General features: G+C 45.1%; 1 protein-coding gene across 2 annotated transcripts in view; it reads right to left on the bottom strand.

Annotated features, from left to right (window-relative positions):
- The window catches only part of LOC117525734 (voltage-dependent T-type calcium channel subunit alpha-1I-like), a 219,233-nt gene that overhangs the window by 136,484 nt on the left and 55,031 nt on the right, over positions 1 to 27,718 (bottom strand). For both annotated transcript variants that reach the window (XM_034187666.1, XM_034187667.1), the window contains exons 3-8: positions 19,228 to 19,321; positions 18,954 to 19,087; positions 18,489 to 18,586; positions 11,005 to 11,164; positions 231 to 543; positions 50 to 142 (exon numbers count right to left, since the gene is read on the bottom strand). In XM_034187666.1, coding sequence (XP_034043557.1) covers positions 50 to 142; positions 231 to 543; positions 11,005 to 11,164; positions 18,489 to 18,586; positions 18,954 to 19,087; positions 19,228 to 19,321 — 892 coding nt within the window. The remainder of the gene's footprint in view (positions 1 to 49; positions 143 to 230; positions 544 to 11,004; positions 11,165 to 18,488; positions 18,587 to 18,953; positions 19,088 to 19,227; positions 19,322 to 27,718) is intronic.

Below are 27,718 nucleotides of genomic sequence, written 5' to 3'. Positions count from 1 at the left end.
TTAATATATTTGTACAAGAGCTTTTGTTATTCTTGTTTTGTATACTTACTATGATGAGGAAGATAAAGTAGATAAAGTTATAGAAGGAATGTGCATCCATGACATAGTACATAATGTCGACCCAACCTTCTAGAGTGATTACCTGAAAGAACCCAGAATGAACCCACGAAAGTGTAATGTGCACGGCAGATATACAGTGTACTATGCATAAATACTTTAAATATGTATACCTGAAAAATGGCAATCCATGCATAACCAATGTTATCAAAGTTAATAGCGCCTTTGTGGGGGTTTAGTTCTCCGGCTCGACATTCGTTGTAATACTGATTCCAGTTGACACATGAAACCGATCCATTGACTTGAAGTTCCACTTCCGACCGGGCCTCCTCATCCCCCAGTAAGCAGGAAGTACCACCTACACGACGACGGGGCACATCAGAGCACCGGAGCATCCCGTTTTCTCTTTCTGTTGAGCAGATGAAGGGGTGATCATCTGTGCCATCTGGCCGATAATAACCACTTAGGAAGGAAATGTTATATTTCCTGGAGTAGGAAAGCAGAAGGTGACAATTCAGCATTAGAGAAACTGAGATTTTTAGAGTAAAGTAGTGATGTGACTAACATTCCTGATTGACCTGTTGGTATTTTTTTATTACTTCATTCACCAAATATGAAAATATGAAATATGAAATATGAAAAATAAATATGAAATAATATTAATAAAGAAAATGCCCATCACTGTTTTCCCAAACCTTTACAAAGAATGCACTTTTTCATTTCGGGAATGCTACGAAAAAAAAAAAACAACACAACAGCAGCTTTAAAAACAACAAATAGCTTCACAGGCTGGCAAGACCTTCTTAAATACAAAAAAAGGTGCTTAACAAATTATTAAGATTCTTAATGCTTAGTGAGGTAGGATAGTTTTAGACATGTTGATATCTGTTACTGAATGCCTGTGTTTGGGTTTGTGGGAGGGAGACAGGGCGGGGTGATAGAGGCTACAGCTCTGGGAAAAAAGCTGTTCCTAAGCCTATTAGTCCATGTCCTTATAGTGCTGTGCCTCTTCCTAGATTGCAGACGAGCAAACAGGGAATCTTCTGGGTTGCTGTTATCCTAAAAAATGGCCCATGACATCCTCTACAAGTGCTCAGCATACACAGAGTCTAAGTCCCGGAGCTCTGCTCCTACATTCCTCTGTGCTGTCTTCACCACCCAGGATAGATCTTTTCTGTCCTCTGCCGTGCAGCTGTTGTACCACACTGTGCAGCCTTGGCAGAGAATGCGCTTGATGGTGCTTCTGTAGAAGTTCCTGAGCAGCTGTGGAGCCAGACCAGCCTGCTTCAGCTTCTTCAGAAAGAACATCCTCTGCTGGGCTTTTTTCACCAGGTTGTGGGTGTGTAATGTCCATGTCAGATCCTTGGTGATGTGGGTGCCAAGGAACCTGACTGAGTTCAACCTCTCCACCTCTTCTTCTCTGATGTATAGTGGGGGCTGTGAGACTCTCCTGGTCCTCCTGAAGTCTATGATGACCTCCTTGGTTTTGGTGGTATTGAGTACCAGGTCATTGTCTGCACACCACTCTGTCAGGTGTTTGACCTCCTCCCTATACCATGTCTTGTTGTTGTCCCTGATAATACCTACCACTGTAGGGTCCACTGCAAACTGGAGGAGTGAGTGGGGACACAGTCCTTGGTGAAGAGAGTGAAGAGTGCCGGACTGACCACACACCGCTGCATACATGGTTATAGTAACAGATCTCAGGTTTCCCATCCTGACATTCTGAGGTCTGTTTGTCAGGAAATCCATAATCCATGAACAGAGTGAGGTGGGGAGCCAGGGTTGGTGAGTTTCTGGACCAGTTAATGGGGAATTACAGTATTAAATGCACTGCTACAATATGCAAAGAACATCCTGACATATGTGTTTGGATGCTTCAGGTGGGCCAGGGCTGTGTGAAGTGCAACAAAGACAGTATCCTCTGTAGATATGTTTGTCCAGTACGCAAACTGTTGGCTGTCCAGGTCTACAGGAATGCTGTTTTTGATGTGTGCTAATACCATCCTCTCAAAGCACTTCACAATGATCAGGGTGAGGGCAACTGGATGATAGTCATTGAGGGTTGTGACAGCAGGCTTTTAGCGCACAGGACCACCAGTAGTCCATTTGAGGCAGGTGGGTACAGCAGCTTGTTGTAGGGAGAGGTTAAAGATGTCCGTGAAGACCCCAGCCAGCTGACCAGCGCAGGTCTTCAGTAGGTGGCCTGTCACCCCATCTGGCCCAGCTGCTTTGGTGGCGTCGATCCATTTCAAGGTGGATCTCACCTGGTGCTGCTGGAGGACACATGTCGGCTCCTCTGGCTGGATTCTTTCAGCAGGCTGGGCTCTTCCCTGCTGCTTATTGAAGTGAGCAAAGAAGAGGTTCAGGGTGTCAAGGAGATCTCTGTCCTGACTGATCTGCGTGGTGTTGTTTTTATAGTCAGTCAGGGTTTTAATTCCTCTCCACATGCTGAGGGGGTCTTGATTCTCAAAGTGGCCCTCTATTTCCTGCCTGTACCTACCCTTGGCTTCTCTGATTCCCTTTGCTAGGTTTTTTTTTTGGGGGGGGGGGGGCAGCTTTGTATTCCAGCTGGTCCCCTGACCTATAGGAGGCATCTCTGGCTTTGAGCAGCGACAGCACATTTCCATTATCCAGGGCTTCTGATTTGGAAACACCCAGTGGTGGGCACAGTTCATCTAATCCGATAGCAGATAATTATCAAAGCTAATGTTTTTGCTGGTGGATTAGATTTTCTCTCACTCCGATAACATTTTTTTGCTGGTAAAGTGAGCAAAGTTTAACAGTCAATAACGTTTGTAAACCCTAAAATCAAACATTTTAGTCCATCTGTGTGTTTATTTATGGCAGATTGGCTGTCGCTTGCTGATGACATCATCATTAAGCGCAAAATGTGATTGGCCGGTTGACGCAGGGAGCATTGTGGGTAATGTAGTTCAAGTTCACTTTGGACGTTACAGTGTTTCTGTCCCCTGTCCTTTGGAAATCTGCTGTAAAACCCATCACACATCGTGCATAAAGAATTATTTAAATATCTAAAGGACGTTGGATTACTTCATCGGATCTAAACAAATGACTATGGCTGCCAAGAGTTAAGGTTTTGTAAAATCTCAGCAATCACTCACCAGCCCGGTAGGTGGCGGTAAATGCACCTTAAGCTGGTGCCGTCTGCCAATGGATCCAAAAGAAGAAGAAGAAGTATCATCCGCTTGACACAAAAACAAAATGGACTAATATTAACATCATTTTATTTTATGTCTTTATGGCTGTCGGTATTGCCAAGACTCGCTGGGAGAGAGGAGCTCTCACAGTGCAGCTGTGTACAAACTGGGACGTTTCTTCACCGTTTATGTTGTGAAAGTGTAGGAACACGGACCCACAACAGGGGGCGAAAATGAACGGACAATGGAGGAATCAAATAACACTGTTTTTACTGTTGTGAAAAAGGCACAACAAATACAACTGATAACAATAGGGAGATTGAGTCTAATTCAAAGGTGTCGTGTGGGCAGGCTCGACGATAGGAGACGTCTGTCCAAGTCGAACCGGAACCAACCCGATTTCCTCCGCCACCGGACCCCGGGGATACTGGAGCCGCCAAGTCCCGAATTCCCAGGTGGCCACTGCCTCCGCTCACCGGATCCGGTACTGCTGGCAAGAAACAGAAACAGTCAGGTGTGGATGCGGCTGCACCCAGCAACACGGAGGGTGGAGAGTCCACCTCCACCTCTCGTCAACAACAATCAAGAATGTGCAGAGTAAGCAGTTATCTCTCAGGGGGAAAAGGAGTGCAGTCCTAGCTCCCAGTCACCAGCTCCTGCTGTCTAGAGATTAAACAGGTACTCCTGCAAAAACACGTACAGAACAATACTTATGTATAAGCACACGAACGGCTGAGAGTCGTTACCTCTTTGGTATGGCGATATCTCGGCAAATGAGGTGGAGATGCCGTCCTGCTGATATACCTCCGTATTGATTGGGATCAGCTGTCTCCAGTGATGGATGACAGCTGTCGTCCTGGCTGCTCCTGTAAGGCGGCAGCGCCCTCTGGTGCCTGGAGCCCGCACTCCAGGCAGGGCGCCCTCTAGTGGTGGTGGGCCAGCAGTACCTCCTCTTCAGCGGCCCATACAACAGGACCCCCCCCTCAACGGGCGCCTCCTGGCGCACGACCGGGTTTGTCAGGGTGGCGACGGTAGAAGTCGGCCAGGAGGGCCGGGTCCAGGATGAAGCCTTTCTTCACCCAGGAGCGTTCTTCGGGGCCGTACCCCTCCCAGTCCACCAAATACTGAAAACCCCGGCCCATTCGTCGAACGTCGAGGAGCCGGCGCACGGCCCAGGCCGGCTCTCCGTCGATGATCCGGGCAGGAGGTGGCGCCGGACCCGGAGTGCAGAGGGGTGAGGTGTGATGGGGTTTAATCCTGGAGACATGGAATACCGGATGAATCCGCAGTGAGGCCGGAAGCTGGAGCCTCACTGCGGCGGGATTGATGACCTTGAGAATCTTGTAAGGGCCAATGTATCGTTCTTGCAGTTTCGGGGAGTCCACTTGAAGGGGAATGTCCTTGGTGGACAAACCTCCTGCCCAGGACGATACGTGGGAGCCGGGGCCCGCCGCCGGTCTGCATGGTTCTTCGCCCTCGTCCGGGCCTTCAACAAAGCAGAACGGGCGGCACGCCACACCCAACGGCACTTCCGTAGGTGGACCTGGACCGAGGGCACACCGACCTCCCCCTCAACCACCGGAAACAACGGGGGTTGATACCCCAAGCACACCTCGAAAGGGGAGAGGCCGGTGGCGGACGACACTTGACTGTTGTGGGCGTACTCGATCCAGGCCAGGTGGGTACTCCAGGCCGTCGGGTGCGCGGCTGTCACACAGCGTAGGGTCTGCTCCATCTCCTGGTTGGCCCGTTCTGCTTGTCCGTTGGTCTGGGGGTGATACCCGGACGAGAGACTGACCGTGGCCCCCAGTTCCCGGCAAAAGCTCCTCCAAACATGCGAGGAGAACTGGGGACCACGATCGGAGACGATGTCTGATGGTATCCCATGCAGACGGACGACGTGGTGGACTAGGAGGTCCGCTGTCTCCTGGGCCGTTGGGAGCTTCGGGAGGGCCACGAAGTGGGCCGCCTTGGAGAATCGGTCCACTATTGTGAGGACGACGGTGTTTCCCTGGGACGGCGGGAGACCCGTGACAAAATCCAGGCCGATGTGAGACCAGGGGCGATGAGGCACGGGCAGCGGCTGTAGCAATCCCGATGTCTTGCGGTGGTCTGCCTTGCCCCTGGCGCAGGTGGTACAGGCCTGGATGTAACCCCGGACATCGGCCTCCAGGGACGCCCACCAGAAGCGCTGCTGGACGACTGCCACGGTTCTTCGCACCCCAGGGTGACAGGAGAGCTTAGAACCGTGACAGAAGTCCAGAACTGCAGCCCTGGCTTCTGGTGGGACGTAGAGTTTGTTCTTCGGTCCGGTTCTGGGGTCCGGGTCTCGTGTCAGGGCCTCCCGGACGGTCTTCTCCACGTCCCAGGTGAGGGCGGCCACGATAGCGGACTCCGGGATGATGGGATCCGGGGGATCCGACGACTCCGTTTTGACCTCATCTTCATGTACCCGGGACAAAGCATCCGATCTTTGGTTTTTGGTCCCGGGACGGTAGGTGATCCGGAAGTCAAAACGGCCGAAGAACAGTGACCAGCGGGCTTGCCTGGGGTTCAGCCGCTTGGCGGTCCTGATATACTCCAGGTTCCGGTGGTCAGTGAAAACCGTGAATGGCACGGACGTTCCCTCCAACAGATGTCTCCACTCCTCAAGAGCCTCTTTCACCGCAAGGAGCTCTCGATTGCCGACGTCATAGTTCCGTTCGGCTGGGGTCAACCTGTGGGAAAAATAGGCACACGGGTGAAGGACCTTATCGGTCTTCCCGCTCTGGGATAGTACGGCTCCTATCCCCGAGTCCGAGGTGTCCACTTCAACCACTAACTGGCGACTAGGATCGGGCTGCACCAGAACAGGTGCAGACGAGAAGCGCCGTTTCAACTCCTTGAATGCGGCATCGCACCGATCCGACCAGGTGAAGGGGACTTTTGGTGAGGTCAGGGCTGTCAGGGGGCTAACTACCTGACTGTAGCCCTTGATGAACCTCCTGTAGAAATTAGCAAAGCCTAGGAACTGTTGCAACTTCCTACGGCTTGTGGGTTGGGGCCAGTCTCTCACCGCCGCAACCTTGGCCGGATCAGGAGCGACGGAGTTGGAGGAGATGATGAACCCCAGGAAGGACAAAGAAGTGCGGTGGAACTCACACTTCTCGCCCTTCACAAACAGTCGGTTCTCCAACAACCGCTGCAGGACCTGACGTACATGCCTGACATGAGTCTCAGGATCCGGAGAAAAGATGAGTATATCGTCTAGATATACGAAGACGAACCGGTGCAGGAAGTCCCGCAAGACGTCGTTAACCAAGGCTTGGAACGTCGCGGGGGCGTTTGTGAGGCCGAACGGTATGACCAGGTACTCAAAGTGACCTAAGGGGGTGTTAAATGCCGTTTTCCACTCGTCTCCCTTCCGGATCCGAACCAGATGATATGCATTTCTAAGATCGAGCTTGGTAAAAATTTTGGCTCCACGCAGGGGTGTGAACACCGAATCCAACAGGGGCAACGGGTATCGGTTGCGAACCGTGATCTCGTTCAACCCCCTATAATCAATGCATGGACGAAGTCCGCCATCTTTTTTGCCCACAAAAAAGAAACCTGCGCCCATCGGGGAGGTGGAATTCCGGATCAACCCGGCAGCTAACGAGTCCCGGATGTAGGTCTCCATTGATTCACGCTCAGGCCGTGAGAGGTTGTACAGCCTACTGGACGGGAACTCACTGCCCGGAACCAAATCAATGGCACAATCGTACGGACGGTGGGGGGGAAGTGTGAGAGCCAGATCCTTGCTGAACACGTCGACAAGGTCGTGGTACTCCACCGGCACCATCCCCAGATTGGGCGGGACTCTGACCTTCTCCTTAGCTTGGGAGCCGGGAGGAACCGAGGAACCTAGACACACCCGATGGCAGGTCTCGCTCCACTGAACCACTACCCCGGACGGCCAATCAATCCGGGGATTGTGCTTCAACATCCAGGGAAAATCTAAAACCACACGGGAAGTGGCCTGAGTCACAAAAAACTCGATCACCTCCCGGTGATTTCCTGACACCACCAGCGTTACAGGTGGTGTCTTATGCGTGATCGGAGGGAGTAGGGAGCCATCTAGTGCCCGAACCTGTACAGGCAAGGTAAGCGCCACCAGAGGGAGCCCTATCTCCCTGGCCCATCTGCTGTCCAACAGATTCCCCTCAGAGCCCGTGTCCACCAGTGCTGGGGCCTTCAGGGTTGAGTCCTCGTAAAGGATCGTAACTGGGAGTCGTGTGGCAATGTGGGTGTGTCCCACGTGGATGTCTCGGCCCACCCCTAGCCCAGTTTCTAGGGGCGGGCGTTGGAGTTTAACCGCTCGGGGCAGTCTCTCACGTGGTGCTCTATAGAACCTTCGGAACCGGAAGGGAGAGGGACGGCGCGTGCCCGGCCACGCCCTTCGTCTCGTTCCCGCCGACGTTCTTCTAACCGGTTGTCTAACCGTATGACAAGATCGATGAGCCCATCTAAATCCCGCGGTTCGTCCTTAGCCACCAGGTGCTCCTTAAGAACCAAAGACAGTCCGTTTACAAAGGCGGCGCGGAGGGCAGCGCTATTCCAGCCGGATCTCGCAGCCGCAATGCGGAAGTCGACTGCATAGGCAGCTGCGCTCCGGCGCCCCTGTCTCATTGACAGTAGCACGGTTGAAGCGGTTTCGCCTCTATTAGGGTGATCGAACACGGTTCTGAGCTCCCTTACAAACCCATCGTATGTCAGAAGGAGCCGTGAATTCTGCTCCCAGAGCGCTGTAGCCCAAGCGCGTGCCTCGCCGCGAAGCAGGTTTATTACATAAGCTACTTTACTAGCATCGGTCGCGTACATGACTGGACGCTGTGCGAAGACGAGCGAGCACTGCATAAGAAAATCTGCGCACGTCTCCACACAGCCTCCGTACGGCTCTGGGGGGCTTATGTATGCTTCCGGGGAAGGTGGGAGAGGTCGTTGAACAACCAGTGGAACGTCAATGCTACGCACAGGGTCTACGGGAGGGAGAACCACAGCGGCGCCCGGAGGGCGCGCTTACACCTGCGCGGCGAGAGCCTCCACCCTGCGGTTCAGGAGGACATTCTGCTCGGTCATTAAATCTAACTGAGTCGTGAAAGCGGTGAGGATCCGCTGCAACTCACCGATTACCCCTCCTGCGGACGCCTGCGCGTCCTGTTCTTCCATTGGCCGTTCAACAGCCGGTTGACGCCCCTCGGAATCCATGACGCTGGCCGAGATATCCTGTTGTGAAAGTGTAGGAACACGGACCCACAACAGGGGGCGAAAATGAACGGACAATGGAGGAATCAAATAACACTGTTTTTACTGTTGTGAAAAAAGGCACAACAAATACAACTGATAACAATAGGGAGATTGAGTCTAATTCAAAGGTGTCGTGTGGGCAGGCTCGACGATAGGAGACGTCTGTCCAAGTCGAACCGGAACCAACCCGATTTCCTCCGCCACCGGACCCCGGGGATACTGGAGCCGCCAAGTCCCGAATTCCCAGGTGGCCACTGCCTCCGCTCGCCGGATCCGGTACTGCTGGCAAGAAACAGAAACAGTCAGGTGTGGATGCGGCTGCACCCAGCAACACGGAGGGTGGAGAGTCCACCTCCACCTCTCGTCAACAACAATCAAGAATGTGCAGAGTAAGCAGTTATCTCTCAGGGGGAAATGGAGTGCAGTCCTAGCTCCCAGTCACCAGCTCCTGCTGTCTAGAGATTAAACAGGTACTCCTGCAAAAACACGTACAGAACAATACTTATGTATAAGCACACGAACGGCTGAGAGTTGTTACCTCTTTGGTATGGCGATATCTCGGCAAATGAGGTGGAGATGCCGTCCTGCTGATATACCTCCGTATTGATTGGGATCAGCTGTCTCCAGTGATGGATGACAGCTGTCGTCCTGGCTGCTCCTGTAAGGCGGCAGCCCCCTCTGGTGCCTGGAGCCCGCACTCCAGGCAGGGCGCCCTCTAGTGGTGGTGGGCCAGCAGTACCTCCTCTTCAGCGGCCCACACAACAGTTTAGACCCTTTTGGATCTCAGGACGATTATTTTTTCAGATAAATCCCACTGAAACTAACAGGTAAGAATTTATATTTACTATGTCTCTTTTATTCTGCCAATCAATGCATTAATGGACGTATTTCGGTTGTTTAAGACGCAGAGGTGAAAGCCTGTGAAAAAAAGTGGCAGCTTTTAGCTCGTAAATGACGGTGTATCTAATACTGAGATAAACTGTGACTTCTAATACTGTGTTTTACTGATTTTGAAAGATGATGACAGTGTTTGGAGTTTTATTTTTTTATTTATTCATTTTTCGTGTGTTCTTTGTGTTTGTGATCCTTGAATTTACCCAGCAGCCCCTGTGACGCTTAAAGTGAAACTGGTTTATCAGAAGCCGACAGTGTCATCTGATGTGGTGGTGTCAGAATCAATACTAATAGTTATCGGTTATCAGTTACCTGTAATAAAGAAACATTTTTTAGCAGTTTATCGGTTTATCATCATAAAAGATAACTTTTCAGTTATCTGATTAATGGTTATCGAAGCTAACTTTTTGGTTCACTGTGCCCACCACTGCTCATGTCAACCATGAGGACAGTATCAGTGCCAAACCAGTAAAGCCATGACACAAGTGCAAAGCTGGAAAAGTAACAAAACACAAATGGCCACAATATGTGAGAAATAAACTTTTGACATGCATACACAATGTTGTTTATCAATCTGGAATTTAAGGATGTGTGTGTGTGTGTGTGTGTGTGTGTGTGTGTGTGTGTGTGTGTGTGTGTGTGTGTGTGTGTGTGTGTGTGTGTGTGTGTGTGTGTGTGTGTGTGTGTGTGTGTGTGTGTGTGTGTGTGTGTGTGTGTGTGTGTCATAATATTTCTATGTTTTGGTACATTGTAATTTCGTATTCTTTTTGTAAAAAATACTACAACAAATACTTTTCTTGATAATATTTCAACTTAATTTTGTTTTTGACATTTTAATGCATTTTTTGATTTGCGTTAGCTGGCAACAGCTGTTGCACATAAAACACTGAACAATAACAAGGAAAGCAACTCACTACGACCTTTTTCTTCAAAATATTAAATCTCAGTTCCTGTATCTGTTCTTGCTTTTTTTTTTTTTTTCTGGTAGCCTTAATACTCACAGACTGTTAAGCAAAAACTTTGTTATATAATTATAATTACAGATACATAGTTATATAATTATAATTAATACAGTAATTAAATGTAACGGAAAAACCAACAAAACCAAAAATAAATAAATAAAAAAAAACACATGCAAATACCAGGTAATAGCTGTAATCATTATTATCTAAAAGGAACAACTGAGCAGATGTGAGGACAGGCGGCGAAGGCAACATCCTCTGAGGTTATGTAATATTATGTGACCAAATTTATGAGCATGTGTGAGACAGAGAGGCAGAGAGACAATGTGACTGTGTCAGATGGTGATCAACCGTGACATGAGGGATCATGTGAGCGAGAGCAGCATGAACAGCCACTGATCCCAAATCTCCTGAGTATCGACACACAAATCCCTCAGCTCCTTTAATCCCGTGATTTGTGATCTCTTATGATGCGTTTACCACTGAGCGGAAAACAAACAGGATCAGACTATTACTGCTATCGATCGGCTTGTTGAACTCATACCCGAGAGAAAGAAGCTAATCACTGGTGATCGACAACCGAACTTTTGACACCAAGGTCAGAGTAAATAACTCCAGTGTATCTTTGGATGTGGCATCTGTCGGTTACTATAGTAACTCACGTCTTGACATCCTCGCCCATGAAACAGCGGTTCCTCAGCAGCCCCGCCCACAACTGCACGCCAACAATGCCAAAGATGAAGAAGACAAAGAAGCACAGCGCCAGCACGTTGCCCAGCATGGGGAGCGTGTCGAGGAGGAGAGTCACCAGGATACGCATACCTACACACACACACACAGAATGCACAGAACTAAGATCTGCATGTGCAGGTAAACCAACACAAACTGTCATTCATTTTAATTGCTGGCCTAATACGCAGAGTGGAATTCCAATAATGTATTCAGCACAAAACACAAGCCGGGTGATGAACTGAACAGCACGTAATTAAAGTTCAAACACAGACAGCTGGTCTCCCCTCCAATCTGCTGAAGAGAGGAGATACACAATCTTACTTCCATTTTCTTGACTTAAGACAAATTTTTCAACAAATTTTAAAAAGAACTCAGTCTAAGTCATTCCAAGGTCTCACAGCAGAGCAGAAAATGAAAAGTCGCGCACTGGCAGTTTTTAATGCTGAAGAGTTCAGAACTACACATGCATCACAATGATTGTCAGGGCTTTGTTCACTGTACCATTTATTTATTCATGTGTCCATCAAAAGAGATTCTTGTAGAGAAGAAAAGAAAACACACTATTATAAGACAATGATGCCAATCTGCTGTACTTAAAATCAGACTGCAGGTTAAAGTCATCCTTTCAGCTTTAAAGAGGTCTTGTTGTACTTTTTTAATGCTATATTTGGGATTGTTTGTTATCATGTTTATGTTTCTTCAGTCTACCATGATTCCTTAATGGAGTATATATACACCAAATCCCACGTTTTTATTATTATTATTATTTTTTTTTTTTTTTTTTTTTTCCAAATTTTAACCTGAAATAGTTAATTTTAGACTTCTGGATTCTTCACACACACACACACACACACACACATATATAATATATATATATATATATATATATATATATATATATATATATATATATATATATATATATATATATATATATATATATATATATATATAATATATATATATATATATATATATATATATATATATATATATATATATATATATATATATATTATATATATATATATATATATATATATATATATATATTCAAAAAGTACCCAACCTTTGGCTGTAAAAAAATTAAATTAGTCATGAGGGGCCCTGAAATCCCAGTCCCCTTTGAAGTAGTCTCTTCGGACTGCACACACTTCTCCCAGCGGTTTTGCCATTGTTGGAAGCATTTCTGGAAGGCCTCTTTTGGAGTGTTGTCCAGCTGAGCTATCACATTCTGTATGATGTCTTTTTCCCTTTTTGTGTCCTTTTGATCTTAGGGAACAGCCAAAAATCAGAGGGAGCCATGTCAGGAGAGTAGGGACCCTGACGAATAACAGAAGTGTTCCATTTGGCCATGAAGGCCTCAATCAGCTGAGCAGAATGGGCAGGAACCTTGTCATGATGGAACTGCCAACTTTTCCTTACCATAGATTTAGTTGTTTGCAGCGAATGGCATCACAAAGGTGACATAGGACCTCCCAGTAATACTTTTTATGAATAGTTTGGCCTTCTGTTGTGTTCTCATGATCCACCACCCAACAGGAGTCAAAGAAAATGGTCAACATGACTTTGACATTGCTGCGCACCTGCTGTGCTTTCTTTGGCCTTGGTGATGTTGGGTGTTTCCATTGAGAGAGATATACTTTATTGATCTCACAGTGGAGAAATTGCATTTACACTCCAGTTACCTCAGACAGCAATTAGTCCACAATTATTACTCATTTACCGTAATAATGGCACACATCAGAATTAAAGATAACACATATAAATTTGACATTGTTTATGTGCACTAAGTTTGAAGAAGTCCGTTATCTGAATTGAGGCAAGTGGGTGAAGGCCATGCACCAACCCTGAGATGCACCGCCGTCAGCTTGGGGGGAAAAAACGTGGGCTGCAGCTAAAACTGCACCTCCCCCGCCGAAGGAGAAAGGAGTGACGTTAGCAGGCGCTGGAAAGGGGAGTGTTGCTAGGGGATAGGGGGCCGGTGGGGGGAGGGAATAGATCATGCTTCAGTCCTGTGAAAAGTAGTTTATTGTCTTTGTGAGTTGAGATAAGAAACAGCCAGTGTTCCCCAGGCCGAAAAAAATTCCTCTGGAGGAAAACAGTCGGGCAGTTTGACCTTCAGGCTTGATAAGCCTGTAATGTTATGGTTTGAGCAGTGAAAAACACTTTTTAACAGTTCCATTTGCACAACCAAATCCCAATTATGAATTAAGAATATTCCCAGTTATGAATTAAGAATATTCACCGGCCTCTGAAATCTTCAACTTCAATTGCAAGGCACGCATCTGCTCCAAGATCTCATCCAATTTGCGTCTGAGTTCGAGAGTGATTGCAGTCTGAGAATGCACTGCCTTGCCAACCTTGTCATGACGGACAAGCGAGGGGCCGTGGTTCTTGATGATGCCGTCTTGCCAATTTTCCGGTAGATCAGGGCAGCACATAAGCCAAAAAGTACCAGCCCTGCTACCATAAGACCAAAAATGAATAAATCCTTGACGTCCTCAACGGAGAAAGGCACCATCATGCCACACGCCAGGAACTCCAGGAGTCGAGAATATAGCCCGCAGGATACGTTACATCCGAGCAGGTAGGATCCCTGGTCCTGAGAAAAAATGCTGTCAATAGCATTCAGAGACCAGCTGATCAATTCCATGGTTAATCCAATAGTAGTCCAATAGATCCAGAATCTAATCTAATTTGAGGAATTCACAGTCTGGTGAAGTAGGGACTTGAAGGTTAAAATCAAAGAACAGAGATAAGGGAGAGTGGAACAGATGCGACCCCCCTCGTCGGAGTCCCAAGCTGAGATGACTGAAATTTGGTTTCCGGGTCATACCTGTAAATCCATGTCTTATCACTGATGATAGCGGTGTTCAGGAAGTCAGGGTCGCTGTTTGCACATTCCAGAATGTCCTGCGAGACTTACAGACACAGTTACTTCTGCTCCACCATTAGCAGCTTTGGCACAAATTTTGCTGACACTCTCCGCAAGCTTGAATTCTCTGGCAAAATGGAATTTACCAAAGCTGTGCTCATGCCCACCTCATCCGCAAGTTCTTGAATGATGGTCATTCATGACGAAAGTCCGTATTCTGTTAATAACTTGGTCATTTCAGCTTGTGGATGATCTACTGGAATGTGCATCGCTTTCCACTGATGTGCACCCATTTTTGAAGCCGTTACACCACTCTGTTAGTTGCTTTACGCTTGTGGCATCATCTTCAAAGGCCTGCTGAAACGTGCGATTGGTTTCTGCTTGGGTATCACCAAGCTTCTGACAAAATTTGATTTCCTTCACGTTATAGCAAAAAAGTGCTCAGTACATGTGTTCAAGGCTGACTGTGAGTGACTGATGTGCTCTGTCGGCATGAAAAAATTCACACACATGCAAGAAGGTTCCCTACACGTCCCCACCAAAGAAAACTTGCATGCTTTATTTGTTTCTATGGGATAAATAAGGTTGGATACTTTTTGAATGCACCATATATATGCAACATAGATAGATAGATAGATGGAGAGAGAGAGAGAGAGAACGAGAGAGAGACCAGATGTTAACAATTCATTGTTTGGAATCCAGTATTGTCTCCCATGTGACTCAGGCACATTTACAACAAAAAGTCATGAACGTCAGATTAAATGGAAATGGCTCCATTCTGTGAGCGCTCTCTAATAATACAAACACCACATTCGATGGCTGACTGAGAACTGTAACATTGTTCACTGCAAACTCTACATTAATCAATGCATTTTGCTATATATGTCATCTGAGAAAAGTCTGATGAGCAGTGTCAGATGAAGTCATAATGCAGTATAAATGTGAATTCTGCTTCTGAGCACTGGCTGTACAGAGGTAGGTGGACAGTATGAGTGTACTTCACTGTCTTACAGAATGATACAATACATAGCTAGATACAAGCGCTACCACGTGATTCAAGGACATTGCTGTTATTAAAGAATAATTAAACTCAGTGCAATTCATTGCAATAGGACACAATTCCATGCAATTATTTGTTCAACATTTGTTTTCCATGATAAACTGGAATAAATCAGAAACAGCACTGATTAACTTCAAATACATATTTCATGAAAAAGCATGGAACCTCTTCTGATTTTTGCTTGGATGCTGTAGCATGTTTACACTTTGATTCACCACTGGGGGCAGCATCACATACAAGTAACAGAAAGTGCAAAATTGGAGAAGCCCAGAAGAAGAAGTCAAGCTGTTTTTAGCCTTTTAGCATAGCATAAATAGCATAACATTCCCTTTCTGAACCATTATGAGATTATTAATTTGTGAACCAAACATAAAGTTTAAAGGTGTACATGTACCCGTTGTACCGCCTACCACAATTGGACATGTTGATTTTGTTTTTACTTCGTAAAGTTAATGAGAGCTGTGCACTGACCGCTGAAATTTTGCGAGAGTTTGAAATTCAGATATAGCATGCGTTTAACTCAACCAATTTATAACATTGACATGAGTCGTTACTCAGTTCGTAGAATATTTAGATTGATTCAGGAATCTGTGTCTCGATGTTGTTTTAACTTTGTTTGTAAAATCAATTTTTGATTCATATCTGTGAATTGTTACACAAAATAGTACTGTACAGTCAAAGGAATTTGTTGGACTGAGTGCTCCTCTAGTTTGAAAAAGTTTTAACCATTGTGAGATGGCGTTAATTTTATGTGTCCTGTATTGTCCAGCGATATTTGATTTTGATTTGATTTGATTTATTTATTTCTATCAGCAAACTCATGCAATAACAGAAAATAGATGAATGAATAGATAAAATCAAACAAAAAAAGAAAATACATAATGAATATACTGAAAAAACAAAACGTAGCTGAGTGTAAAAGGTCAAGGTTGAAGCTATCTAGCTTTTAAATGCCCTAACCTATTCATACCGTGTCAATATTAAAAATAAAACATTTCTGTCAGAATACGAACAGTAATATGAAAACAATCACAATTAATCACCGGTACTGGTACATGTCAGTTTCTTTTACCATTTTGAATACTTTAGTGAACACTGTAAGCACTTAAGATAGTTTTTTTGTACATTCTTTTATAAAATGATTGGTGCTCTGTTTGAGCTCTAGCTCCAATTTGTTCCACAAATCCACCCCACAGATTGATATGCACATCCTCCTCTTACAAGTTCGACTTCTATTCTTTTTGAAGTTCAGTTCTCCTCTCAAATGATAGCCTCCTTCTCTTTCCATGAATAGATTTTGTTTTTGTTTTTTTTGTTGTTGTTGTTTTTTCAGCAGTAATTTTTTTTCTGGCTTTGTAGATGATTTGTGATGTTTTAAATTTGACCAAATCCAAAAACTTCAAGATGTCTGATTTTACACATAGTGGGTTGGTATGTTCTCTATATCCCACTTTATTTATTATCCTTAGTGTTCTTTTCTGTAGTATGCATAGTGGCTGCAGGGTGCTTTTGTAGTTGTTTATCTATACTTCCACACAGTAACACAGATATGGTAAAAGTAATGAACAGTATAGTATGTGTAAGGCTTTATGGTCCAGTATGTATTTTGCAGTGTATTTTGCCAGTTTTGATCTGACATGGCTTACATTAGGTTTCCAGTTGGTTTTGCTGTGTATGATCACTCCAAGAAATTTATTTTGGTATACTCTTTCTATGTGTGTATTGTTTATAATCAGGTCTACTTGAACATTCATGGATTTTCTTCCAAACAACATCATGTTTGTTTTCTCTAAATTCAATGATAATTTGCTTTTGTCCAACCATAATGAAACATTACATATACTATTGATGTATAAAATAAACAGCTTAGGTCCTAATATTGACCCTTGTGGTACCCCAGAAGTGATATCCATGTAGTGTGATTTGTGCGCACCCATTTGTACATATTGTTTCCTGTTTCTTAGATAGCTCCTCAGCCAGCTCAACCCTATCCCTCTAATACCATACCTTTCCATTTTGTCTAATAATATTTTATAATCAATAGTGTCAAAAGCTTTGCTTAAATCAAGGAATACACCCAGAGCAAGTTTTCTGTTGTCAACATTATTTATGATTTCCTCTATTAGTTGTATGACTGCCAATGCTGTTGATCTGCCTGCTTGGAATTCATATTGATTCTCAGTCAGCAAATGATGTTTTTCAATAAATGTATCCAGTCTGTTATTAAAAAGTTTTTCGAGTATCTTGGAGAATTGGAAGAGCAAAGAAACAGGCCTATAGGTCATAAAATCTGTCTATTTCCAGATTTAAACAATGGTATTACTTTTACTACTTTCATTTTGTTGGGAATTCACCATATTGAAAAGACAGGTTGCAAATATGGGTTAGTGGCTTTGCAATTCCTTCAATAACTGTTTTTACTGTATTCATGTATATGCCATTCCAATCAGTGGATGTTTTATCTTTAAAATTTCGTACTATGTCTATGATTTCTTTTTCATCAGCTGCTTTTACGAAGCTTGTACTTGGATTTCTATTCCCCATACTACTATTAGCCCCACCCTCTGCTATCTCTGGCTCCTTGATTTTAGCCACCAATTCTGGACATACATTTACAAAGAATTTGTTAAAACCATCAACCACATTCTCCATGTTGTCTATGGTCTTGTCATTCTCAATGAAGTATTCTGGATAATTTGCATTTTTATGTCCATTTCTTATGAGACCATTTATTTAACTTATTTTTATAGTTTTTATACTTTACATCTGCTTCTGCCGTTTGGAGCTTTATGAACTTCCTATATAACTTTTTTTTTTTTTTTTGCAGGCCTTTTGTAACCCTGTAGTGACCCACGGACTGTTCTTGCATTTATGGTCATTATTGTATCGTTTTACAGGGCAGTTTTTATCATATAAAAGATTAAATACGTTGAGAAATGTCTCAGACAGACTTAAATGCACAAGTTGCAACGTTCAGAGCTTCAGTAGGCGTCAAAATATTGTGCTTGTTGTGATGTTTAAAGGCAAGAAACTGATCAGCAGGTGTAAAGATTGGATTATTCTGTTTTCCAATCCCCTGCAATTGAATGTGTGAAGTCACTGACCCACAGGCATCTGTGGACTCATGGGATCTTCGCTGATAATGCCCTGCCAGGCCGATACCGCCACCAATTTCACTTCTCACTTGGAATGAGGTCAGGTGACATTTCAGTTTTGGTCCAAAAAACCCATTTGTTGTGCTGTCTGTGACTTGACTCCTTCCGTTTGTGGACGATGTGCAAAAAGTCCAGACTCCACTGTTCACCTAATGTGGCTCTGCACACTCTCAAACAGCCTTAAAGCCATAAGTCAGCACTTCAACCTCACCGTTTCATTTCAAATCCAATGTGCCGGAGCACATCAGCACAATGAAACACCCTACTGCTTCCTGGCTGTGCTGCAGGTTTGAGAAAAACAGATGGGAAAAAAAAACTCACTGGGAACGCGGTTGATGGCTCGGAGTGGGCGAAGAACACGGACAGTCCGGATAGCCGACAGGCTGACATTGTGTCCATCAAGTGAGTATTCCAGCATTCTGTGGAGAGGGAAAACCACCAATGTGTCACTGGCACCCTGATCAGCCTGACCTTGGCAAACCTGGTATGTCTACAGGGAGTCCAACAAGGCACAGTGTCTGGGACACAAAACCTTTCAACTACCAATCACTGAGGTCTGCGTCTCTCAGGACAGAATGATGCTATTGTCATTCTGCAGAGCCTACACATGCACACACACAGACACACAATCCTGACATTTAACTGGCATTAAACAAGTGTCTAAGCTTCACACAAAACACACATATACACACACACACACACACACACACAAAATTGGCTCATATTTAATGTCAGCTGTGTTTACGTACATGCACGTGAGAGTATGTACGCCTGTCAAACACTCACCCCACGATCACTATGAAGAAGTCCAATCTGTTCCATGTGTCGCCTAGGTAACCGCTGTGACCTATGACCCCAAGAGCCACCATCTTGACCAGCATCTCCCCGGCGAAAAACACAAAGATCCCATCATCCAGAGCCTGCGCACACACACGCACACACACACACACGCAGAGAGGATTATTGTAAACTGATTAAGTCAGTGAAAACCAAAACCTTTTCATTGCTGCACATAATTAGTTTTAATTTCACATTATATGTGTGTGCGCCTGTGTTGTACCTGCAGCAGGAAGTGGGTGTGGCCACAAGGTTGGAACATCCCCAGGGTCACACAGTTCAGCAGGATTGCCAAAATGCTCACGCGCTCAAACCATGTGACATAAGGTTAAAGGTCATAACCAAAGGACAAACTGAACATTTAGAAGTAATGAGAGCAGCACAGACGATATGACAACTCCTAAAAAAATGACTGTGGCTGCTGTACAGGACAGTCAGTCCAACTTACCCACAAAAACCAAAGAGATAAAGGTCAAAACAAAACTTCAAAGTACAGAGATATTAACACTTTCCTGAGATGCCATGTGTTGTTTTATGTCATCTTAATATCCATATTATATTACAGGATATTCCAGTGAGTATGGATCAGCTCCAGAATGGAATCAGATGGTCTCACTTCAGCTTAGGGCCCTGTCCCACTGGCGTTTAGGAGGATTTGCGGATGGAATGCGCACAAACGTGGCCCACATCCACCAAACAACCGCAATAACCATGTAACATTCCTGTATGAGTCGGCCGCCATCCGAACACGTCCATGATCATCCGCAGAGGCACGCATGTCCGCAGCAGGATCACTGCCTGAACACATACTGAAGACATACGCAGGACATACACAACCAACGCGCCGCATATCCCCTGTCATCTGCTGATATCCGCAACCGACGGGTTGGCGCGGCTTGGCGGCGGACCGGGACAGCGTGCAAAACAGATATGACGCGTGCCCAGCACGGCCACATCACGGTCGCAAATGGTATGTCGCGCATGCAGACTAGAGCATGACACGGGAGTGGATTTTCACTCCCGTCCCATCCCGCTCCCAGAAAAAAAATCCCATCCTGTCCCAGTCCTGGACTGGAGTAAAAAAATGAATCCCATCCCGTCCCACTCCTGTAAAGATGACTCCCAATCCCATCCCGCTCCCACTCAAAATCAGTCCTACTCCCGTATGTCTCGCGCCATGATGATCAATCAGGGACTGAATATGTAGTGACGTGGAGATGTCTGGAGTTTGACTGAAGATGTGAACTTATGTCTCTTTTGTCCTTTATTTCACAATTATGACAGAGTTTTTGGAGCGAGCAGCAGCCCCGCAGCAGCAGGAGCGGAGTCTCTTTTTCTTTTTATGTTACGTGCGCACGCAAGCGAATGGAGATTATTTTACTTATTAACTACACAGATGTACGAGGGCTGTCAATAAAGTATAGGTCCTTTTTATTTTTTTCAAAAACTATATGGATTTCATTCATATGTTTTTACGTCAGACATGCTTGAACCCTCGCGTGCATGCGTGAGTTTTTCCACGCCTGTCGGTGACGTCATTCGCCTGTGAGCACTCCTTGTGGGAGGAGTCGTCCAGCCCCTCGTCGGAATTCCTTTGTCTGAGAAGTTGCTGAGAGACTGGCGCTTTGTTTGATCAAAATTTTTTCTAAACCTGTGAGACAACCTCCACATTTCAGGCTCTATTGATCCAGGAGTCGTGAGAGAACAGAGAAGTTTCAGAAGAAGTCGGTTTCAGCATTTTATCCGGATATTTCACTATTAAAGGAGATTTTTTTTAATGAAAGACGTGCAGACGGGTCCGCGCGTCGGGACGCAGCCGGCGCGGTGCTGCGGCACAGGAAAAACACCTCCGTGTTGATAACCATTTGTAAAATCCAGGCGGCTTTTGATGGCTTTCAGTGGAGTGAGTATATGAGAAATTGTTTAACAGCTGGGCATGTTCCAACTTGTCCTTAAGGCTTCCAACGGAGGTGTTATTCCTGTGGCGGAGCATCGCGGCGGCTGCGAGCAGACGCTGCAATCCGTCCGCACGTCTTTCATTAAAAAAAATCTCCTTTAACAGTGGAATATCCGGATAAAATGCTGAAACCGACTTCTTCTGAAACTTCTCTGTTCTCTCACGACGTCCTGGATCAATAGAGTCTGAAATGTGGAGGTTTTCAACTTGAAACAGGCTGACGACGGCGCCTGAGAGCGCTGCGCGATGTCTCGCACCGTGGGAAGTCCTTAAAGCGACAGTATCACCTCAAAATCTCTCATCAGCCGTTAAAATTTTCACTGAAAACCAGCTTAATTTTTTTAACCGTGTCCACTTCGATGTGTCTCACAGGTTTAGAAAAAATTTTGATCAAACAAAGCGCCAGTCTCTCAGCAACTTCTCAGACAAAGGAATTCCGACGAGGGGCTGTACGACTCCTCCCACAAGGAGTGCTCACACGCGAATGACGTCACGGACAGACGTGGAAAACTCACGCATGCGCACGAGGGTTCATGCATGTCTGACGTAAAAACATATGAATGAAATCCATATAGTTTTTGAAAAAAATAAAAAGGACCTATACTTTATTGACAGACCTCGTATAATAGAACAAATGGTGACTGGTTTCTAAACACAATTATGACAGAGTTTTTTGGTGGAAGAGCAAGCTGCAGCAAGCAGCGGAGTTTCTTTTTTTTTTTTAATTGTTTACATGTGCGCGTGTGAACGGGACAGTTGGTCCTCAAACTGGGTCCTGCAGAGGCGGAAGGACTGCTGAAAGCAGCCATCATCCAGACGCAGCTCCTGCAGCAAATAATGATACTCTCTGTATCGGGAACTTTTCACAACAACTCGCTCCGTGTGATCAAGGGCCGTCATGTTAACTTGACTGACAACCGGAGCCGGTGAGCGGAATGGAAGCTCCTCCTATTTGATGACGCACCAGGGCGAATTTTCGCAGCAAAAGCAGAGCGACACACCGGGCGAAGGAGGCGCGTCCGTCGCCACGCAACCCCCGTGAATTTGTAGTGTCTGATCGCGCCCAGTGTGCACGCGGCATTAAATAGATGAAAATCATCATCTATTTTTGGCATTCCCGTTCCTGCCCACTCCAGTTCATTTTTATTCCCGTCCCATCCCAATCACGGGAATGGAATCATGTGACCCATGGGAATTCCCGAAAAATGTCATCCTCTAATGCAGACAGAGTGGGCACAGATGAAGCGAGTGCATCACGGCCGCTGTGCCCCTCATGGGGGCGCCTCCGCAGTCGCCTTTGCTTCTGTTCCCTGTTATATCCGCTTTTCTTCCTCATGTATTCGCATGTATTCGACATTCAGCATTTCCACCCACCTTTGCTGCGGACGCTCAGCTTTTGTCTCCTCATTTCATGCGCAAATCCTGCTAAACGCCAGTGGGACAGGGCCCTTAGATTCCACATCAGAGCTAGACTCAGGGAGGGTGCGCCAACACTCACAATACATGTAAGTACGGCATCAAATATGGTATCAAAGAATTTAACTAAAAGTGGAAGAACACACAGACTTTTGGTTTCATTTTTGCAGAGTGAAAGTGAGTGTGGTCATAGTGTCCATATTTTTTCATAGTCCACTGATTGGCAACCATATCATTTCTCCACTTGTAAATTAGTTAACCCTCTGGAGTCCATGGACTTGACAGCAAGTCCAGATTTTATGTTTCTGGATCCCTGAGGGTTAATTTGTTTGACAGGCGCGGAAGCAAATATGAGTCAGCGCTAGAAATTACAGGTGCTACAGGTGTCAAATTTGTTATGTTACAGCCTTATTCCAAAATGACTGAATTTTTTTTTTCATCAAAATTCTACAAACAATACCCTATAATCACAATGTGAAAATAGATTTGTTTTTGGATTTTTGAAAATTTATTAAAAATTTAAAAACTAAGAACTCACACATACAGTGAGGAAAATATGTATTTGAACACCCTGCAATTTTGCAAGTTCTCCCACTTAGAAATCATGGCGGGGTCTGAAATTTTCATCTTAGGTGCATGTCCACTGTGAGAGACATAATCTAAAAAAAAAAGAAAAAAAATCCGGAAATCACAATGTATAATTTTTTTAATAATTTATTTGTATGTTACTGCTGCAAATAAGTATTTGATCACCTACCAACCAGCAAGAATTCTGGCTCACACAGACCTGTTACTTTTTCTTTAAGAAGCCCTCTTATTCTGCACTCTTTACCTGTATTAATTGCACCTGTTTGAACTTGTTATCTGTATAAAAGACACCTGTTCACACTCTCAATCAATCACACTCCAACCTGTCCACCGTAGCCAAGACCAAAGAGCTGTCTAAGGACATCAGGGACAAAACTGTAGACCTGCACAAGGCTTGGATGGACTACAGGACAACAGGCAAGCAGCTTGGTAGAAGACAACAACTGTTATGATTATTTATTAGAAAGTGGAAGAAACACAAGATGACTGTCAATCTCCCTTGGTCTGGGATTCCATGCAAGATCTCACTTTGTGGGGTAAGGATGATTCTGAGAAAGCACAGAACTACACAGGAGGACCTGGTCAATGACCTGAAGAGAGCTGGGACCACGGTCACAAAGATTACATTAGTAACACATGATGCTGTCATGGTTTAAAATCCTGCAGGGCAGCAAGGTCCCCCTGCTCAAGCCAGCACATGTCCAGGCCCGTTTGAAGTTCACCAGTGACCATCTGGATGATCCAGAGGAGGCATAGGAGAAGGTCATGTGGTCAGATGAGACCAGAATAGAGCTTTTTGGAATCAACTCCACTTACCATGTTTAGAGGATCAATCAATCAATCAATTTTTTTTATATAGCGCCAAATCACAACAAACAGTTGCCCCAAGGCGCTTTATATTGTAAGGCAAGGCCATACAATAATTATGTAAAACCCCAACGGTCAAAACGACCCCCTGTGAGCAAGCACTTGGCTACAGTGGGAAGGAAAGGATGAGAACAACCCCAAGAAAACCATCCCAACCGTGAAGCATGGGGGTGGAAACATCATACTCTGGGGGTGCTCTTCTGCAAAGGGGACAGGATAACTGCACTGTATTGAAGGAAGGATGGATGGGGTCATGTATTGCGAGATTTTGGCCAACAGCGTCCTTCCCTCAGTAAGAGCATTGAAGATGGGTCATGGCTGGGTCTTCCAGCATGACAATGACCCCAAACACACAGCCTGGGCAACTAAGGAGGGGCTCCGTAAGAAGCATTTCAAGGTCCTGGAGTGGCCTGGCCAGTCTGCAGACCTGAACTCAATAGAAAATCTTTGGAGGGAGCTGAAACTCCAAATCTGAAAGATTTGGAGAAGATTTGTATGGAGGAGTGGACCAAAATCCCTGCTGCAGTGTGTGCAAACCTGCTGATAAACTACAGGAAACGTTTGACCACTGTAATTGCAAACAAAGGCTACTGTACCAAATATTAACATTGATTTTCACAGGTGTTCAAATACTTATTTTCAGCAGTAACATACAAATAAGTTATTAAAAAATTAAAAATTATATATTGTGTTTTCTGGCTTTTTTTTTTTTTTTTTTTTTTTTTTAGATTATGTCTCTCACAGTGGACATGCATGATGAAAATTTCAGACCCCTCCATGATTTCTAAGTGGGAGAACTTGCAAAATCGCAGGGTGTTCAAATACTTATTTTCCTCACTGTACATAAGTATTCACACCCTTTGCTCAATACTTTGTTGATGCATCTTTGGCAGCAATTACAGCCTCACATCTTCTTGAATATGATGCCTCAAGCTTGGTACATCTATCTTTCTATCTATCTATTCCTCTTTGCAGCACCTCTCAAGCTCCATCAGGTTGGATGGGGAGTGTTGGTGCTCAGCCATTTTCAGATCTCTGCAGAGATGATCAATCAGGCTTGTTCAATCTTGGCTGTGTGTTTAGGGTCATTGTCCTGCTGAAAGATGAACCATCGCCCCAGTCTGAGGTCAAGAGCACTCTGGAGCAGGTTTTCATCCAGGATGTCTCTGTACATTGCTGTACTCATCTTCCTCTCAATCCTGACCAGTCTGAAGCTGATCCTGATGCCGCCACCAACATGCTTCACTGTAGGGATGGTGCCTGGTTTCCTCCAAACATGACGCCTGGCATTCATGCCAAAGACTTCAATCTTTGTCTCATCAGACAAAAGAATTTTGTTTCTCATGGTCTGAGAGTCCTTCAGGTGCCTTTTTGGCAAACTCCAGCTGGGCTGCCATATGCCTTTTACTAAGAGTGGCTTCCGTCTGGTCACTCTATACAGGCCTGATTAGTGGATTGCTGCAGAGATGGTTGCCCTTCTGGAACGTTCTTCTCTCTCCACAGAGGAATTCTGGAGCTCTGACAGAGTGACCATCAAATTCTTCATCACTTCCCTGACTAAGGTCCTTCTCCCCCAATTGTTCAGTTTAAACAGGCAGCCAGCTCTAGGAAGAGTCCTGGTGGATCTGAACTTTTTCCATTTAGAGATGCTGGAGGCCACTGTGCTCACTTGGACCTTCAAAGCAGCACAAATGTTTCTGTTCCCTTCCCCAGATTTGTGCCTTCGAGACAATCCTGTCTCAGAGGTCTACAGACAATTCCTTTGACTTCATGCTTGGTTTGTACTCTGACATGCACTGTCAACTGTGGGACGTTAAATGTAGACAAGCGTGTGCCTTTCCAAATGATGTCCATTCAACTGAATTTACCCCAGGTGGACTCCAGTTAAGCTGTAGAAACATCTAAATGCTGACCAGTGGAGACAGGATGCACCTGAGCTCAATTCTGAGCTTCATTGCAAAGGCTGTGAATATATACGAGGTCTGTCCGTAAAGTATCGTACCTTTTTATTTTTATCAAAAACTATATGGATTTCATTCATATGTTTTTACGTCAGACATGCTTGAACTCTCGTGCGCATGCGTGAGTTTTTCCACGCCTGTCGGTGACGTCATTCGCCTGTGAGCACGCCTTGTGGAAGGAGTGGTCCCGCCCCCTCGTCGGACATGTCCCAACTTGTCCTCTAACACTCCGAAACGGAGGTGTTCCTTTGTCTCGCTTCATCAGCGAATCGGTCGTGACGCGCGAAGCCTCCGCGCGGCTTTCCATGACAAAATCTCTTGTTAAAAGTGAAATCTGCCGGAAAATGGCTGATGTCCAGGTCTTGTGATAACCAGAGAAAGAGCACACGACGGTCTCATATCCACAGAGCCATCAGCTTAGAAATGATCCAGTGGTTTGTGCCGCATCGTCGCAGCTCGCAGCGCGGCGCACCGACCGTCCTTTAAAGGGGTCCTTAAACCTGTAGTTAAAGTCCTTATTCTCTGTGAAGCCCGTAAAATTTTCACTGAAAGCCAGATAAATTTTTCGAATGGTTTCCAGGTGCCAGTCTCTAACAGCTTCTGAAAAAATTCTGATGGAAAAAAAGTCCTTTTCATTCCGCCATTTCCAGACAATGAAAATCCAACAAGGGGGCGGGACCACTCCTTCCACAAGGCGTGCTCACAGGGGAATGACGTCACCGACAGGCGTGGAAAAACTCACGCATGCGCACGAGGGTTCAAACATGTCTGACGTAAAAACATATGAATGAAATCCATATAGTTTTTGAAAAAAATAAAAAGGTACGATACTTTACGGACAGACCTCGTATATATATATATATATATATATATATATATATATATATATATATATATATATATATATATATATATATATATATATATATATATATATATATATATATATATATATATACGAGGTCTATTAGAAAAGTATCCGACCTTATTATTTTTTCAAAAACCATATGGATTTGAATCACGTGTGATTACATCAGACATGCTTGAACCCTCGTGGGCATGTGAGAGTTTTTTCACGCCTGTCGGTTACGTCATTCGCCTGTGGGCAGTCTTTGAGTGAGGAGTCGTCCACCCGCTCGTCGATTTTTTTCATTGTTTAGGAATGGCTCAGAGACTGTTGCTTTGTTTGATAAAAATTTTTTCAAAACTGTAAGGCACAACTGAGTGGACACCATTCAATAAATTCAGCTGGTTTTCAGTAAAAATTTTAACGGCTGATGAGAGATTTTGGTCTGGTAGTGTCGCTTTAAGGACGGTCCACGGCGCCTGACGGCGATCTGCGCTTCGAGGCGGCAGCGTCTCGCCGTTTCAAGTTGAAAACTTCCACATTTCAGGCTCTGTTGACGCAGTAAGTCGTCAGAGAACAGAGAACTTTCAGAAGAAGTCGGCATGAGGAGTTTATTCGGACATTCCATTGTTAACGGTCATTTTGTAATGAAAGAACGTGCGGGCAGAGTTGCATGTCGGGCTGGACCCGACCGCGGGGGGTCGCGGCAGGAAAAACACCTCCGTTGGAAATCTTAACGGGCAAGTTGGAACATGCCCAAGCTGTTAAACAATTTCTCAGTTACTCACTTGTTGAAAGCCATTAAAAGCCGCCTGAATTCTACAAATGGTTTTCAACACGGAGGTGTTTTTCCTGTCGCGGCGCACACAGATTTGCCGAGTCGTCACGGAAACGACTCGGCGAATTTGCGCGTACGTCTTTCATTAAAAAAATGTCCTTAAACAGTGGAATGTCCGCATAAATTCCTCATGCCGGCCTCTTCTGAATCTTCTCTGTTCTCTCACGATGTCCTGGGTGAATTAAGCCTTAAATTAGGATGTTTTAAGCTCGAAACAGGCCGACGACAGCGCCTGGAAGT

The sequence above is a fragment of the Thalassophryne amazonica genome, chromosome 15 (assembly GCF_902500255.1).
Source record: "Thalassophryne amazonica chromosome 15, fThaAma1.1, whole genome shotgun sequence".
In the NCBI taxonomy this organism is placed as follows: domain Eukaryota; kingdom Metazoa; phylum Chordata; class Actinopteri; order Batrachoidiformes; family Batrachoididae; genus Thalassophryne; species Thalassophryne amazonica.
Note: the sequence above shows the minus strand (reverse complement) of the source record. Positions and strands in the feature narration are given on the sequence as shown.